The sequence below is a fragment of the Fukomys damarensis genome, unplaced genomic scaffold (assembly GCF_012274545.1).
Source record: "Fukomys damarensis isolate Sample0158 unplaced genomic scaffold, DMR_v1.0_HiC HiC_scaffold_27, whole genome shotgun sequence".
Classification (NCBI taxonomy): domain Eukaryota; kingdom Metazoa; phylum Chordata; class Mammalia; order Rodentia; family Bathyergidae; genus Fukomys; species Fukomys damarensis.
In genome coordinates, this window is record NW_022900939.1 from 41,857,955 (window position 1) to 41,877,039 (window position 19,085).

A 19,085-nucleotide genomic window follows, 5' to 3' on the forward strand; every position below is an offset into this window, starting at 1 on the left:
ACCTAACTCACTCCGGGTAGCCTCTCTGGAATCTAAGCATCCTGGTTTGTGGCACCTGTGGCTATATTTTTCTCTCATAGATCCATATGTTTTAATCTTTCTCTTACAGAGGGCTAACGGTCTTCCTGAACTATTACTTAAGTGCTTCTCTTCTGCTTGGAACCCTGGGCAGCTGGCAATGGAGGAGACCAGCTTTAGTCCGACAGTGGTCAAGATATTAAAAGTCCATACTTGCTAACAACCACAGACCCTTCCACTCTCCCCTGTGCTTCTCATAAGCACGATAGTTCTTACCTCTCTCCGAAGAATGCAGTGCACCATGACTATCACAAAGCCTTGCAACGAATCAAACACAGCAAAAAGAATCTGAAACAATATGGAACGTTTGTCCGTCATGGCTAGAACTGCAGACATCCATGTCAGAGCCAGAAGGGGCAAAACCACACAGGAGCTCCAAAGAGAGGCCCTGTGGGGAGAAAAAAAATCCACATCAGGCAGCTGTGTGCCCGGGCCCAGGCCAGCGCCGCAACCCCGGTCAGCAAAGCATTGTCTATGGCTCCCAGACTATTAACTTGGAAACCACAAGGCTGATAACATTTGAGAATTTTACTGATTACTTTATAGACTATCCCACAATAGTTATAAAGGCAGTGGCCAATGATAAATATTTAAGCATTAGCAAACGCAATTTTTTCATCATAGCATTTTCTCACATGCACCGTAACGATTTGTAGGGAGAAGATGTACATGACTGGGACTAACATGGCGTTACTGGCGGTGGTGGCTGACAAAGCTGTTGTTGAAACTACTCCACACTTGGCACATTTGAGCGTCAAACCGCTATGAGGCTCACTCATCTGACTGCAAACAAACAGAACACCCACAAAAAGAACAAAATATTGAATTGTCACCAAAAAGTCCGCTGCTGCAAGTTAGCTTTTAAATATGACTTCATGCAGAAAGTACATTTATCACAGATGAATGCTCTATCAGTCTAAAGATGCATTTATACTACCATATACCCTTTTAACATTTAGTTTTTCATACTAGGAGCCTTCACTGCATGCAAAGCATATTTCCACCATGTATTCCATAAATGACCCTTTGTCTATAGCTCAGTAAGGCCCAATGCACTGAACTAAACTTTAGCGTGCACTTGTTTGGACACAGATGCATTAGACCCACAGCAATCAAATTTGTGAGGACTCCCACAGTCAAGAATTCTCACTCTCTTTTCATGAAGGCACATACGTCAGTCATAACCTGAAATGTAAACATTGATCTCAGAAGCCAAGGTAGGAAGGCCTACGTTATATACATACATATATACATAAGAGTTAAGATGTTGTTTTTATCTCAATACATCCATATTTGAAATGTTTCATAATCTCTATCTACTGTCCATATTTTAGGACGCTCTTAATATAGGGACTAATGAAATTTGCTATTAGTTTTTCTAAAACCTGATCATTTTCCATTTTAATAAAACACATTTAACATAATTGTTACGTTCAAAATATTCTTTCTGAACGTTTTTCATAGAATCCAGCTTCATAATCTAAATGGTCTATTCTGGTCTAGGACATTCTGTAGGTAAATTCAGATCTGAATAATTTAGATTCCATCTACTATACCAGAGAAGAAAAAATATGCTATGTAGAAAAACTTGATATGCAGTTTGTTTGAGAAAAGTGTACCTTGGAAAATGATGTGTTTATTAGAATATAAACCACTTAGGAAAACAAAAAAAAATTACTCAAATCACAATTCAAAACACTTTGAAATAATTTTCTGAGGTAGACATTTCTAATCCTTTCCTATGTGAAATTTATGTCTCAAATATATTTGCCCTGTATGTTTTCTAAATAGCATTGTAGTGGAGTTTCACTGCTATAAAAATAAAAGTGGCAAAACAGAGAAAAAGTTAAGATGCTCATAATTTGGAATGCCTCATTTCTTTTAAGTAAGTATACTCATTTGTACTTATATGAAATTGTAGATTGACCAACAGACCTCACGAGAAAAAAAAAAATTGAAGTTTTTAGAGTTGTGTGGGTAGAGGACTATTACACTAAATCACTGATCTAAATGATCCAACCCAGGGCATATGTACCAGCCAAATGTATTCAAATTTTCAAATGTCTAACCGATGGTCTATACAGTGTAGTTTACAGCTGACCAACAGGCATGCCAGTGTGTTTTAAGCTGGTCCTGAAAGAGCACCTGAACTAAGATCTCTTGATGACTACACATAGCTGTCCACCTGACCCCATCCCCAAAGACTAATTTTAGAGAACCAACCTACCTATTTCCTTTAAAGCTCCACAGACTGTTCTGGTGAACTAGCAGGAGCAGGCCCTGCTGTTTTAATGATTTGCATTTCTGTAAATTTGTTGTGTTTGAGCAGATTAATCCTCATAAAGCATGGATTAGTCATTGGCTTTTTTTTTTTTTTCTGGTACTGAGGATTGAACTCAGGACCTTGTACTTTCGAGGCAGGTACAGTGCCACTGAGATAAATCCCTGGCCCTAGTCATTTACTTCTTTATTAAAGTAGATGCATTGTTTGATATATGTGTTTCTAGTATGGATGTGACTCTCAGTTTAAGGATATTTTCCTTCTAGGTTCTGAAACAAGACTGCGAAGTCAAAGAATACTAAAAAAGTAATTTCAAGTATCTGAGACTAGCTTTAGCCCCTCAAAAATGTGGTTTAGTTTAAACATAGGCTTTTCTGATAGTGATTTTTAAATGAGTAGTTAGTGTACTTATTTGTATTTATTTGAAGCTAAAGGGCCTTGAAACTATTACAAATATGGTTAATGCCAATTGAATGGACAGCCTTGACATTCCATTTTGGATGTAAATTGAGTAGAGGATTGGCAAGTTACTCAGGGAAGTGGAACATTTTTTCCTTGTTTATATAACCTTTCAAAATTAATGTAGTAGGAAGGACACAGAGTCTAGATGCTAAATTGAGTTGGTACAATGAAAAATAAAATCTTAGATCTTTGTTATAGAGGAAACTATACAATTTCTTGAAAAGTCTAAACAGTTATAGAAAACAAAGTTAAATTAGCTATCCAATCCAATGAAAACAATATCCACAGGGTACCGTGGTTCTTTTTTTTTATGTGAATATTTATTTAAGTGGTACTGTGGACTGAATCAACACTTTTGTTTTCTTTTTTGGTACCAGGGATCAAACTCAAGTCCTTGTGCTTGCAAGGCAGGCGGCAGAACTACTGAGCTAAATCCCAGGCCCAGGACCATGGTTCTTTGGTTCTTTCACTACTCTTCCTACAAGTTTTTTTTTTTTGTCTGTTCTGGTTATTACTAAGGGTCTGAAATATACAGGATCTGCTTCATTTTCTGATTTCCTTTAATCTTTTCTTTAGAAGAAAAACCCACGATTATTTGATTGGTTTATTGTTAATATTCTAAAAGTTTCACTGGAAAGAAAATCCTCTCTTTTTGAAAAAGTCTCAAAAAATTTGTAAAGGACCCTGCTACACTGACTTCTGTAAATTTTAGGTAGAGAAGACACAGCAATTTAAAAGAGTACATACGAGAGCTCCACTACAGAAAAATAGAAAAAATTAAATTTTCTGCTTAAGATATTCTAAAAAGATACACGTTATTTATGCTGTTTTCATTCTTTCCATTTATCATTTTGTATAAGCTATACTGTCACTTGCCATAAATCTCCCTTTGATAAATGTATTTCATGTACTAGAAAAATTTAATATGGTTTGTATACTATATAACTTGTCAAGGTATTATTTGTTAAAGATTTATTCATTCATTCATTCCTTTATAAGTATTTATAGAGCACCAACTATACATTTGGTTGCTTCTAATAAATGATTACAAAAAGTATGAAAAGGTACAAATAAGTGGAAAAAAATGAGAGAAGTAATGTTTTAAAACTATCTTTAAGGGCTGGGGATTTAGCTCAGTGGTGCTGCCGCCTGCCTCACAAGCGCAAAGACCTGAGTTCAATCCCTGCTACCCCAAAATAAAATAAAATAAAATAAAAAAATAAAACTATCTTTGATTGTAAATAATAACATAGTTTCAAAAGTTAGAGGTGATATACATTTGCATATTCAATCAACCTGAAATTGCCAATTTTTACAATTAGGGAAATCAATAATTAAGTCCATCAGCTAGGATCCTGATCATGTTTCTTTAATTAATTTTGCGTGTGTGTTCTTGGGAGGGTTGGGGTGGAGCATCCACTGGATGGGCTTGGGGTCAGCCTGAGGGACTGCTGGAACATGCTCAGCCTGTGGGTGGGTCATGGAGTCATGGCCTTGGGGGGGTCTGAGCAGGTCCTGGCCCCTTGTTCTCTCTGGCACTACTCCCTGCTCTGCTCTCCATCCCCAGAACTGACAGCTTTGCTCCACCTCATCTTTCCACCATAACATCCCTGCCTTGGAGCCAGCTGGCCATGATGTGACCACCTCTTCTGAAACCCAGAGGAAATGAAACCTGTCTTCCCTTAAGTTGTGGGCGCTTCCTTTAAGCAAAGATGGGAAGGCTGAATCCCACTGTTCTTAACTGTAGTCTTCATTACTGTCCTCACTGCTTCTCTGCGAACTAAAATTAGACTCAAACATCCATAGCTTCTTTTAAAGTTTCCTTCAATCACACTTTGGAACACAGAACAAATTTCAATCTATATTTACTTAGGCTAACATAGCATTTTATATTACGAATAATGTTTAAAAATTGAGATGTTAATTTAGTAGCTCTTCTTGCTTTGGGCAGTAATCAGAATTCTGCTTTCACAACACACACAAGTGATGTTCCTGTTCTTCTAGAAATGGTCTTTGAACCAGAAGGACACTGACTCAGTTTCACTGGAGAAACAGGTGTGATTTGCAGGGATATCTTTGAAGTAGAAGTTTTAAAATCATAATTGTCTCTTAATATGCAGAGTGAAATGGATGATTCTAAATTCATAATAAGACAATGTCATTTCTTCTATACCTTTGTCATCTCTTACAAGGAGCTACATGAATCATACGGCATTACATAGTTTGATTAACTGAGAAGATAAATAGTGCGTGTTCATAAATCTTCAGCATTCTATGTACTCCTTTTGATGCTGCCATTTCTTTTCTTGACCTCATGTCATATAAGATGAAATCATGGGCACTTGATTCAGTCAGGCAGGGGCTTGGAAACAATGTTAATCTTGGCTTCTTCACTTTATTCTTCGCAAAATAGCCACTGTTTATTGAGATTTCCTGTAATATTTCTAGATGCCCTAATGAATGCTTTACACACAGTATATTTCAGAGACTTCATGAGGCTAAAGTTATTTTCCCAATTAACAGATGAAGGGGCTGAGATGCAAAGCATGAAGCAACACACCCCACGGCACACACAGTAGCAGACTGCGGAGTAAGCCTGAGCTTGACTTTAAAGCTTCATTTTCACCATGAAAACTCATCCTCTTTTGTTTAAATTATGCACGTTTGTACCCTAATAGCTGAGCTGACTTTCTATAACCAGAACTCAGTCTGCTCGGCTTGTTCTTACATGATTCATCTGGACAGAAATAACTGAAGAAGCTATACCCTGATCCCAACCACAAGAGGGAGAAGCCTAAGACTAATTGTGGGACAGCTCCCCGTCCAAATAGGAAGCCCGGGGTCCAGACTAAGCTAAAGTCTGCCTACCGCAGAGGCCGTGGAAACAATCTGTACTGGAAAAAGCCTTTAAATAGGACCTTTCAGAGACAACTTTATCACACCACTGCTCTTCCCGTGTTTGATAAGAATAATATTACATTTTTGTATTGAAAGCCTTAAACTTAGTTTTTTACTAGGGAAAAGAAATACCTGAGTTATCATACTTTATCAATAATTACACAGATTATAAAGACACAAAGGACTTAAAATTCTCACCAGTAAGTGCCTAAACACTGATTACTAAATAATACCATAAATGATTTTCAAAAGAGAACAATGATAAGGTTATAATTATAAGTTTAAAAAGAGAATAGTTATTAGTTTTAAATGAAGGCACAGTTTAACAAAAAGGCAGAAGCTATAAACTTTTATAAGAAAAGACAGGGAATCGAAGGAATTAATATTTCATTCAGGTTTCTACAAATTTTCATAAGGTAGTGATGCATGTAACTTCAAAAAGCTATCGGTTTGCTCATGAAATATTTTAATCTATTATATATGGTGTTATTATAATAAGTTAATTAAGAGAAATGTTTTTTGAACTTTGAGAAGTGGTTAAAATCATAACTCTGGCAAATAATAGTCCAAATGTCATAAACAATGAAAATATATGGTGAGGATAGTGTTGACCAGTAATTATTTAAAGTGAAGATTTTTTTCTAATATATAAAATTAATCAAATAAAATGAAGCATTTTCACCCTGTCTAGCTGCGCTTGCCCCAGTTCAGTCCTGTCATACACCAGCATTGTTTTCAATCTTCCCACTGTCCTTGATGAGTGAAGACAGGAGGTCTTTGAGAAACCTTTCCTGAGGACCACTACCTCAAGTCTAGACATGACATTCAATCTTCTTAACTGACAAGCAGAAAATATGCATGAATATATTCAGATTTTCTTAATGACATTACTTTTAAATGTTTGGTCATATTACATATGAACAGTATATCCACAACTTTTGAATGATGAAATCTATCAGACACACTTAATACATCAAGAGCAGAATTCAAGGCGTGCTTATGTGCACTCAGCGATGCTCTAGAATTGGATCACTGGTAAATAACTTTCGAAATTCACCAGTTGCAGCTTACCCAGCTCTGTGTTTGAGTTTTTTATCGAGGATCCCATCTCTGGAAACAAGTTTATTAAATACCAAAATGCCAATCACCATGTTGACCTGTCAAATAGAAACAAAGTTGACCTTTCAGTGATATTGAAGGAAATCAAGTCCCTATTTTATAAACGTAAAGCACCTGGAAATATATATTCACAAAAGTAGTGATACTGAGCACTTTTCAAACATAAGTGTGCAAAGGCACAGAGAACAATTTAACATGGCTGTGTCACTTTAAATTTTAAAGTAGATGAAGTACTTTTCGTTATCATGGTTTGTAGTCAAGGAGTAATCAACCTTCAATTTCCTAACTGCATGGGGCAGCCTTCTCTGAGTCAACTTTGAATAAAATCATTTGGCTAAATGAATTTTGCCCGATGCTTCAGAGCCAAAGGATTTTGAGTCCGGAGAGTAAGAGGCAGAGGTGAGCCCTGATCAGTCACCGGAGTGACTGCCGGCAGGGAGGACAGAGTGGCTGAATTCCTCAGGCTGTGTGGCCGTTCTCTCCTGTGGGTGGGAAGCTTTTCGACACATTTCACTCTTCTGGGCAAAAGGGAAAGCCTATTCAGGAACGCACACAGGCACCAACTTAAAATAGACTTTGGTGAGCACTTTCTGAGACTCCTTTATTCTCAGTGAAAAGGCCGTTCGCATAACACAGCTGAAATCAGTAAGAAGATTCTTCTTTCTCAAGGGAACTAGTAAAAAGCTGTAAAAAGCCGCAGGGATAGAAGTCCCTCTGCAGCAGCTGACTGGGATGGGCCAGCACTGCTGCCTAACCTACAAACACTGCCTGATGAAGGAAACCAGTCCAACAGGAGGCCAAGGCAGTCAAGGAAATCACTCTTTCTACTGTCCTTGCCCCTTAGCCATAAGACCATCCTCAGCCTGGGAGACAGAATCTTGGTGCAATTCTTTTTTTCCCTTCCGTGGAAGACCCAAAGCACTTGGGTCAAGCAGGGCCTTAGAGGCGGCCCCCTTCAGGGCTTCCTGGTCAGACGCCATCCATTTAATCTAGAGAGCGCTTACTCACTGTTCTGCTTCTGATTATCTGAACTAAGAGAAAAAGTGTATTCTGTTAATCTACAGTGTAATCGTGAGGGGCTTCAACAGCACTCCACAGACCTCGCTGTGGTGTTTCTATTAAACACACACTTTGTTTCTTCATTTTAGGGTTATATGTACATTAACTTAGCGGCCTAGCTAGGGAAATAATTCAGTTGGTTAAATAAAAATTCAGTGAGGGAGACAAAAACACATCTAATAGCCTTATTTCTCCACGCTCTAACAATCATGCCTGGAGGCTTTATTTTTTTCCCTTGTGGATTATGGACAATTTCTGCTCTCTGTTACGGCTCAGAGGAGGGAGAAGAAACTTTAATGAAAGAAAAACTCAAACATTCACATTAATAGGAAAGATGCCACTAGCTCCCGGTTTTTTTAATGACGTTCAAGAAACAAAAGGGTAATTTTCTAACTAGAAATGAAACTGCACAGTGATAGTAATCTTTGTATTTAATTTAGACCACATTTTTCCCCCTTCATTTTCTTCAAACGCTGATTAGCCAAGAAAAAAAGTGTGATCAATAAACTTCAAAAAGACAAAGAGAAAGGCAAAATGGTAGGAAATTTTGCATATTACTCTAATTTGAAAACTTGAGAAATTATTTTTTACTCCAAAAAGAAAAACTTTAAAACATCTTATGCACAACTTCTGACATAGTTCTGAGCAGGGACAGATTTTTGACTCTAAGGGATCGTCAAAAATGTCTAGAGATGTTTGATTATCATAATTAGAGAATGCTACGGGTTTGTGTAGGGAGAGGACAGACAGGACAGCCCACAACAAAGAAATGCCTGGTCCAAAATGTTAGTGTCATTGAGGTTGAGAAGCCCTGCTAAACACATACATAGCGAGAGAGCTATAAATGCATATGTAAACATAGATAAAGATATTGATATTTACTAGTGGCAGCCTTGGAGAAATCTTCCTATTAATAACTATATATTAATAAATGATGAGATTCTATACATTGAAAAGGAAGAATTTATTGAAACTGACTCAACCTTCTTCACAAATGTGAGACTACTATACGAGAGACACCATACCTCCAAGGTTAATATTCTTCAGTAATTAAAATATGTGCATATTCCCGCGCAACAAAAGACTGAAAGCACTTGATATTCAAGTAAAAATACTAGCTCATTAAACCTTAAAATTTGAACAACAAACAATTTAATGAAAATTAAACCAAAGTGGTTTCGGGTATTTTGGTTTTGCTTTGTTTGTTTTGTTTTGCTAAGAAATCAAGGAAGTTGACTTTAGTGTTTACCAGGACGACAGCGGCTGCAGGTCCGACAAAGGCATACAGCAGTCCTCCCTCAAGAGAGAGCCAGCAGCTGAAAACGATATTGAATAAAAGCTAACAAAAATTAGTGATGAGTACTCTACCACCGTGTGACACAAACAACTTAGACATCTGGCCCTGGAATGCAGGCATGTTTCAAAGATTTATAATTAACACACACACAAGGTGAAAAAGCTAGAATCAGTATAATTAGAGCTTTTGGTGAAGGAAAAATACTACATACCCCTCACCGATGAAAACCTTTCATTCAGGACCTCTCTTTCAGGCAGTTAAAATATTTTAGACAAATGACTCTAGCCATATTTCTGTATTTTCTTTCATTGCAAAGGTAGTTTATTACTAAAATTTTGCCAAAATGCTATTTTATCTCATTTGTGAAAATTTTCAAACATATTAAAAAGCAAAAACAATGTTTTTTTTTTTGGTTTTTTTTTTTTTGGTACCGGGATTGAACTCAGGTCCTTGTGCTTCCGAGGCAGGTGGCAGAACCACTGAGTGAAATCCCTGGCCCCAAAACAGTGTGTTTTGAGGGTCTTGTGTGTGCTATTTACCTGCTTTTCTTAGAGGCCGTTGAGATATTGAAAGAAACTAAGTTTAACAAACAGCACTGCAGGAAGTGGATAATTTTCATTTGTATGCTTTTTCTCTTTTAACTTTACTGTTTCCCAGACTACTAAGAAGATTCACTGAGATAAGCCTTTGAATAAAAATAAGTGCAGCTGTGCTTGTTTCAAGGACTAAGTGCACCCAGAGATGTAGTTTTGCACAGATAAAGGAATGATAGCCCATTTGGTTGAAAATATTCACTCTTTTGCAGCAGAGAGAAATGAAGAGGCCAAGGGCTAAGAGTGGCAGCTTTACGAAATGGTGCCCGACACAGGCGTGATCCAGGAAGACGCATATGAAAGAAGGGAGAGAGACCATGTTTTTTTCCTGCTGAAGTAAAGCCAGGTCCGCCATTCCCTGAACTTGTTTTTTCACTTCTGACCATTTTATAATTTCTCAGTCCACAAAATCAGCAGGCTGTCTTCAAAAGTAACAACTTTACCCAGTAACTGATCTACAGCTGTTCTAACAATAACCTGCTCTATATTGATTTTGATTGCATGACTTAGGTGTTCATCACAACTCACAGAACTCTCCACTTAACAGGGTGAGTGTTACTTGATATGCATTATACATTGATTAAAATTTCAGTCTACTGGTAGTATGAGCACACAGAAGTGCACATATCAATTTGCATATTCACAAAAACATATATATTTATTGAAAGTCTGCATATACTTCTATAGCTTTTTGCCATCTCAGCAGGCAGATAAAAATTTTGTTTTCCTACTTCAGGGTAGGCAATTGTATTTTTAGTTTATAAAATACCTGGAGAGAAAAGACCTTAGTTTGACAGAATGCATTAAGCTGTTATCTCAGAGGCTGCTACTCACTTTCTACCGTCTTTCTGTGTAAGCTCTTTTTCAACTCACGTTTAGCTTATCTCTGAAGGTACAGTACAGACTTAGCATCTCTTTGAAGTTATTTTTCTGCTAGGGGTTTACACCATTACAATGGAAATTTATAGTTATAAAATCAATACACAACTCATGGTGTGTACATGGCTTTAATCATAAATTCTTTGAAAGTAAAAACCGAACACCTGTATTCCTACTTCTTTTCATATTCTCAATACAGTGCCCACCTTTCACATACTGGATCCATGTCACACTAGTAAAGTTATTGCAAAAAGTAGTAATGAAAAGGCAATAGTGCTGCAGTAAACATTGTTTTGCAATAAATGCTATCAAACACTTTTTAATAATATAGATTGCATAAGAAAAGCAAGCACTTTGATAGCACGAGCCCTTCAAGCTCTTAGGCAGCTTCATTTGGGTGGGCATATCGCATCGGTTTCCCTTTTGGATGAGCCCAGAGATAGCTTAATTAGCAGTGATTCCTGTCCTCAACCTGAAGACAATCAGACCAGTGCACTAAAATTTATGCCTTCGTTTAGATGCATACTCTTTCCTCATTTCTCAGTTGCCTTAACATGATAGCAAATGCATTATATGAAAGTGCATTGTTTTATACTTGAAATATGAGCTACAAACTTCACTGCAAATTCTGATGGAATGTATCAGCATGATAGTTGTAAGTTGGGCTTTCATACCTACTTTCTCTTTTAATTTCTTCCATGGCTCAGGTATTTCCTAATCTCCTGCTGCTCCTGAGCTGTATTGCCTACTATACTATTACCCTAAAATAGCATCACAACTTGAACTGACATACAGGATGTGGTTAATAAGCATACACACTATCATCAGGAATATGAGAAAATCAAGGCCAAGTCACACGCTAAAAGGAAGCTGTGTCAAGGTCTGTCCATTTCTTTAGAAGAAGTATTTGAGGTTGAACGTGCAATACTGAAATATTTTTAAAAGCCAAATACATGGCTCTTACTAAGACATCGAAATGAGGGTCCTGAACATTGTCACATCGTTTCTTCATTGACCTTTGTACCTTTAATCTACCTTCCACTGGTGCTTACTGATGGGGTTCGTATCGCTGTTAGTGACCTGATGACAAAATGCCAGCCACCAGCAGTGTCAACTATGACAGAAGAAGCCTGTTGGGTGATCTGTTGGATTGTGAACACGGTTTATCACTGTGGATGGACTTACTAGTGGTCAGTGCCGTAACCTTTCGTCCTGGTGAAGCCCACTGAGGTGGCCACCACCAATGCCGGTAAACCTGCAAGAAAAGCAAGGTCACACTTTGTACTCAGCCGGAACCCATGTACCCTGGGCCAAGGAGAGCCAGGGGAAATGCCAGATCGTTTACTCAGAGCAACTACCTTCAGACAAATCACTTCACAGAGTATGTGTCCATTACAAACTTTATTCCAAGTGCTAAAGAGTAAGAGCCGAAGCTGGGTTTTGAACAAGGTGCTGTTTAAAGGAGGTGACAACCACATTTCACTTGAGTTTAAAGGGAACTAATAGCAGAGATTTAGTATGTCTCTTAAGTTATTTTTTTTTCCTAGTTTACACTGCTATAAAAAAATTTTAAAGTGATAAAATCAGAAAGGCAAAAACTGGATGTTTCAGTGTGATGGGGTATCACAGTAGAACACAAGCTGGCAACCCATGGACCCATATCAAGTTGTGCTTATAATAGAAAAAACGAATCTTATTAATTAACCCTTTCTTTCTAATTTACCCATAATCATAAGAATGTAGGAACAGGAATACACTTACCTGTGCATCTGTACCTCTGTTTTACCTTACAACTTCTTTTACTTTATGTGAATCACACCACATCCAAGTTTAATGGAACTTCCCTATTTTTGAACAGAGTTTAGTTTAATCTATGATGTTTATGTTTTTCGTTTGTTTGTTTGTTTTTTAGTGTTGGTCATGCTTTCTCTTCAGGAAGATCAAGTTTGCCTCTTCAGATTAAAAAATCTATTTTTTTGATGGATGTAACTGCACTGTATACCTAAAAAGTACTGATAAACTCAACAAGAAAAAAAAATTCTATTCTTTAGTCATTCTTTTCCACCCCCACTGCCAGTCTCATTTCTTCTTCTCCTCTGAGCCTTCCCTAGTGATGTCACATTCATTCATGAGGTTTAGTGACAAGGACCACGGGACAGTGTCCCAGAGGATCCGCCATGCCTTTTTAATCGAGTACTGGAGACTATATGTGTATATATAGAATATAAACTGAATATACAGCCTTCTCCTTATCCAGCTCTCCATCCTTCCTCCCACGTGACATTTGTTGACATGTTGGACTGACTGAACCAAATTCATTAGAAAAAGAACCTTTCTCCTATGTAAGAACTGAAAGATTAAGGGAATTCATTTCATACCATTTGGATTTTATTTTTCTAATTTCATTACATTGCACTTGCTCTACTGCAAATCATGGCACCATTTAGTCCATCCATTTCACTCTGCTACCCAGAGTGCTTTAATTTATCAGGGCAACTCCAAACCCTCTCTTCAATATCTTTAGTAACAAGATGAAATAAAGCAGTTATTAATCTTGGAAATAGCCACTCTTAACTCTTTGTTAAAAAATATGTTCTTTGACCCGCATCCTGTATTTGTTGGGTCAACAGTACTAATTCATGACAAAGTGTTCTTTGATTGGATACTTGTTCAACTTTAGAAGGCCTCTGTGGTGAAATCTGGGCACAAAATTTATGAAAATCTAAGCAGAACGCTCTTTGACGTCTTACCTGCTTTCCCATCTGCCTCTGCAGAGAGTCCTAATACCCTAAATATGAAGACTCATTGAAATTTGAGGATAAGCTTTAAGTGCTCTTGATCCTCTTTTGTTCACATAAATTATTTTGGTATCATAACAAGTCCAGTTATCTGTAATTTCTCAGGTTCCCTCTAATATCCTAGTCCTGTCTTCTGATACAGTAAGCATTTGTCTGGAATTCAGCCTAACATTTCCCAGTTGTTTAATTGTGTGAGTCTTCTGAAACTCAAAGACAAGGCATAAAAATAGTTGGGCATTTTCCCCCCTGAAAACTAGGCTTCTAAATTAAGTAGGCCACCATTAGAATTGGCCTTATGAACAGTATTGATCTTTGAGGAGTCTAGTGTCATGAAGCAATTTGAGAGAAACTTTTCCTAATAAAGTCAGACTAGGAATTAATTACTTCTCAGACTGTCAGCAATTCTGTTTCTCTTTTTGAGGACCCCACTGACTACACACAACGTTTCTCTTGCACTCTAAGTAGCTTTCTGTGGTGTGAGTGGCTTTATTCTTTTATTGTTTTGTGATTTCTAGAATAGAATCCTCAAAGAATTTTTTGGGTGGAGAGATGAATACATGCCTAATGAACCATCCTTCTTTGGTCTTGAACTTTTAAGACACTTTCTATTTTCAGGAAGAATTAAGAGAGAATACACTGTTTTTCTGTAGACTTCTTGGGTTTCCTCTCCCACCACACAGACACTGTTGGCTGTTAGCTGAGTTTCTATGTGGGCATTCAATATTCAAACCTTTTAAAAATTACAAATGACGGATGAACATTTAAAAACAACCACTCTCATATATTCCTACTTCACATATCAAATTGCACAGAAGAAGTCCAGGGATGACCACTCCCTAATGCCCGGTAACACGGACGCTCAAAGTCATCTGGACAGCAGCATGCGAGGCTCTGTTAGTGTGCTTACCCCATCCAAGGCACAGAAAGCGCTTCCTTATGAGGCGGGTCCTGATTTTTCCGGTCACAGCCATGTAGGACTGCCACGCCTCGGTTAAGACCCAGCAGAAGGAAGCCAGGAAGAAAAAGTGCAAACACGCAGTGGTGGTTGTGCAGATGCTCTGTGGAGATAAACAAAGAAGACTCAAACTGAGCCTGGGTGGGACTTGTGTCCTTCGGGGGTAGCGGCTTCTGCCTTTTTACTTCCAACATCTCCCTCTCCGCAGTGCCAGATAATACTTCCAGAAATTGGACACCCCATAGTCTTTAAGCTGCACACCGTGTCTGCACTAGAAACAAGCGCATCCTAATTCCGTGTGCGTCCAGTTTCTTTTGTCAGAGCCCAGAATAGAAGTTTAGACTCAAGAGAGATTAAAATTACTGCTTTACTGAGGTTTTCCCCCTAAAATATAATTATGGGAATGGTCCTTCCTTTGGTTTAACTTAAGGCACACGCACCTTAGATAATTACTTGGACTAACATTCTTTATCTTTCCTTTGTATGCAAGGATTCTCTTTTGCTTTTTATCCGTGTAGATATTAAGATCATATTTGTGAGCACAACAGCCTTTCGCAAGGAAAGATCATTTTACTTTTATGTTTGTGGTATTCAAGATGAAATAGCAAAGAACAAAATGAAGTTTGGCTAATAGCCTAGAACTAAAATAACATATGTATTTTAAATAACTCAATATTTTACTTCAGTGTTATGACATTGCACTGTGTGTCCTAATCAAGTAATTTTGAAGTCACTTGCAATATATAGCCATGATTTCATAGTTGTTGTGTTTTTTTCCATGCAACTGAATTCTTCTGAATGTTGTGCCTTGTCTGTCAAAGATCAGCAGTTTCATCTCGGTAAAAGCTGCCACTTACTTCACCACCGCTATAATTTCTTTGTGGAAATCTTGCTCAAATGCAAGTCTTTATAACCACCGACAGAACTAAGATGTTTTGTCAGTCTCCGTCATGCTGTTTACAAAATTTCAAAACAGCCAAAGATAGTACAACTAAAAATAATATATAAATACCCTAATCAAATATACAAAAATATCGATTCCCAGGCCGGGGATTTAGCTCCATGGCACTGTGCCTGCCTCGCAAGCACAAGGTCCTAAGTTTGATCCCTGGTACTGCAAAATCAACAACAACCAAAAAAAAAAAAACAAAAAAAAAACAAAAAACCCAAAACGACTCCCAACTTTCTGCTTCAAATCCAGTCAAATACCAAAGCAGAATCTTAATAGAATTTTTTGGCCCAAATTATTCATCTTAGTTATTCTACTGAAATTCACAAGATGTTAACTTGGTTCCCCACTTCTTTTAATCCTATGCAAAGGCCTTTACTGTATCATGTTTAGCTCATCCTGTCAGTGATGGCAGGAAATGTGTAGAAGCTGTGCACCACTGTGCTAGGTCTACAGCCTGTGCTCAGCCAACTGTAACTCTTACTTTCACTCTTATAAACAGTGCGTGCCTAGATGTTTCCAGTCTTCAGCATGTGATTCCTTACTTCACGTAGTACTTACATCTACCTAGTGCTACCTAGCGCTACGTTTACGCTCACAAACGTGTTAACTTCCAGTATGACAAAGCCACATTTCTTTCTCTTTCCCTTTCCCTTGTCTCAGGAAAAATGCAGTAGCTTTAACCAGTCCTGGTTCATTCTGCACTTGGGAGTGTGGGGCTTTTTTCCAAAGACCTGTAATGGTACTGTTACTCTTGTCCTGGTGTATAGTCCCAATCTGAAACTCAAAGATAACTTCTCCAGCTCTATTTGAAGAGCAGTTATTCTTCCTGATTTAGCTTTCATTTCCTTCTACTACTTTGTCTCCTCTCAATTGTGTGTTCTTGCAAAGCTATTCCTGTTCTATTTTTAAACCATCAGTAAGTGTTGTATTGAAAAATGCAAAAGTGTTGACAAGTTAGACCCTAAATGCTGGATACACTGAAATTTCATAAGAAAAATGAATACAGAAGTTTTTAATATTTGCTCTCTCTATATTATGTTTGTTACTGTGGGACTCCCTGACCCTTACCTTAATACTAATAAAAACTGAAGTAGATAAAATTCAGGACCACTGGCATTTATTTCAATAAGTCGTGTCTCTCTGGACAATAATGAGGCCACAGCCCGTGGGGAGAATGTATTGTAATTGAGGAAGGGTGGCCTCTTTCTTCAGCCTGTAGTGTGTACTACGGCGAGATGAATAGTCGTATGTCTAGAATTCTCCCAGTTGGGAATAAGCCCTATCAAACTAAAAGAAGAGTGTACGTGGACTGCAGTAGGTTTAAACTCACACAACTAATCTCTTATGGAGAATGCAACAAGAGCTATGATCCTAAGAAATAAAGGCAGCTGCAGTGTCCAACATCATCATCTAAACAATATACAGTTAAACCCTTACCACAAGGAAACACACTGATTTCCTTCTGACCTGTTAGATATACTCATTTGTAATAATGCAAAAGAATTTGTTTGTAATGCAGTGATTTCCAAATGACCTCTATTACTTTCCACATGTGTTACGGCAGCTTCACAAGAGGCCCCATTCTAATCTGGGTTTCAGATGCTTGATTTCTTCCCTCATGTAAAGTAAACCCCACATCAACAACCGCCCAAGATCAAGCATTTCTATCTCCCCTCAGTGGGGCCTTTTCCACTTACAGCCACAAACCCTCATTCTCCCTTTGTAACAGGTCCATTTCCAGACACCTCCTTGGTTATGGCCACCCCTGGCCCAACAGCACGAATGTGGGCTTTACAGCTTTTTCTCCGGGACTCTGTGTGTGCTCTCGACTTCCCCTCAGTGTGAGACTCTCGAACATTTCAAGTTCACCATCTAATTCTTCTGCTCTACCTGCTGTGCCCAGGCCCAGTGTAGTCTTGTTGGGTCCTTTCTGTGTCACAACTGATGAGTGTTACAGGAAAATATGCAACTTGAAAATGGGTTTATGTTGCATTGCTTCTACCTGCCATCCTCATGTACATCTTCGGCCTCAAGTCCTCAGAGACTTTCTTACAATAAATGACAAAGAGTAGTGTAAGATGTGATGAGCTACAGGCCTGATAAATATCACAAAGCCCAAAAGCAGATGAGAAGAGACTGCAGACAAACAGGACACCGACACTAGGTGCTGGGAGCAGGAGGAAGACAGAGGAAATAACAGAGTGATGACACATGAGTAACACGAAGATCTAAAATAGGCTTGATGGTACTGGCACAAGGGGGAAATGGAGGAATGCAGGGAAAGACAACAGCTGAAAAAATACCACAGGAAAATTTCTCAGAACTTTAAAAATTTCTTGGCTCTGGGATAGATTAAAGGTGAAACACACACACACACACACACACACACACACACAATACAGACACACATGTTGACTCCTACATATACTATGATGAAATCTGTGAACACTGAGAATAAGGAGAAAAACCTGAAAAGCCTTCAAAATGAAGAGTAACATTCTTTAGAAAGAAATTAGAATCCCAGTGACATTGGAGTCCTGAGAGCAACCCAGGACACAAGAAGGGATGTGAAATACCCTCGACATCCTAAAGGAAAATAACTCTGAGGTTAGAGTTCTACACCCAGACAATGATTATTCAAGTGAGAGGAAGAATTAAAGGTATTTTCAGAACTGAAAGGAACTTTGAAGCAAGATTCTCTCTGCTAGAATACACATCATTAATAAGAAGACTAACTCCAGGAAGAGGGAATAAAAGAAGTGACCAAGAGTGAAGTAATAAAATATATTGCTTCAAACAAACGTTCACTGTGTTTACACATACCTATGTATCTGTCCTTTTAAAAATATAATCACATGGACATAAAGTTAAAAATAACGTCAGTGAGGCTGAAAAGATGGGAGGATGAAGAGGGCACAGGAAAGAAAAGTATGTTCTCAAGGATATTAGAGACCCTGATTCACTAGAGATGATAGAAAAACACATTTGAACACAGACGTTGTCATTAGCTAAGAAAAGCATTAACAATGTATTTGTAAAATCACAGAAAAAACCGAGAGAAGAGAAATCTATGAGTGTAAAGGTGATAACAAATCAGAAGGGCAACAAATTAGAAAAAATGATAAATAGGAAAAAATAAGAAAACAAAATAACTCCAGACAAGTCAAGATCACAATAAGTAGGAATTCTTCAAATTCACTTGCTAAAAGTGTAAAAATTTTGTGATGGATTAAAAAAACCTAATGTTAGTAATCCTCAAATCCAATGATACAGAACCACTGAGAATAAAGAGATGAAAGTAGCCATTTCAAGCAAATTTTAATATACAAAAATCAGACATTATAATGTTAATACTGGAAAAACCACCGGCAGTGGTGAAGGGGGACGCTGAAGATGCACGTAGCCCACTGAGATTCAGAAGTGGTGACTGTCTATGAAACCAGTGACAACTTTTCATAGCACATAAAGCAAAAATTTGGAAAACCAGAAGATAAACTATCAAACTAAGATTAAAATGGATGTGGGAAACAGCTTTCAGCCATAGAAAATGGAGGGAAAAAAACCCACGAGTATTTCAAAGAGCCAAAATAATTTTTTTTTTACAGGAAATATATGAGATTAAAAAACCAACTTCAATGGACTGTAGACGGTGGAGAAACTTGCTTTTACTAAAAAATTGAAAGAACAGAATACCGAAAGGAAGCACTTCAGTAT

The 19,085-nt window shown here is 37.8% G+C and overlaps 1 protein-coding gene across 2 annotated transcripts in view; it reads right to left on the minus strand.

Moving 5' to 3' along the window:
• The window catches only part of Adgrb3 (adhesion G protein-coupled receptor B3), a 665,862-nt gene that overhangs the window by 42,456 nt on the left and 604,321 nt on the right, over positions 1–19,085 (minus strand). Inside the window, exons 19-24 of one of the 2 annotated variants that reach the window (XM_010617865.3) lie at positions 14,372–14,522; positions 11,852–11,921; positions 9,147–9,213; positions 6,791–6,876; positions 763–861; positions 295–466 (exon numbers count right to left, since the gene is read on the minus strand). In XM_010617865.3, the coding sequence (XP_010616167.1) occupies positions 295–466; positions 763–861; positions 6,791–6,876; positions 9,147–9,213; positions 11,852–11,921; positions 14,372–14,522 (645 nt within the window). The remainder of the gene's footprint in view (positions 1–294; positions 467–762; positions 862–6,790; positions 6,877–9,146; positions 9,214–11,851; positions 11,922–14,371; positions 14,523–19,085) is intronic. The other variant, XM_010617866.3, reaches the window with a different exon arrangement.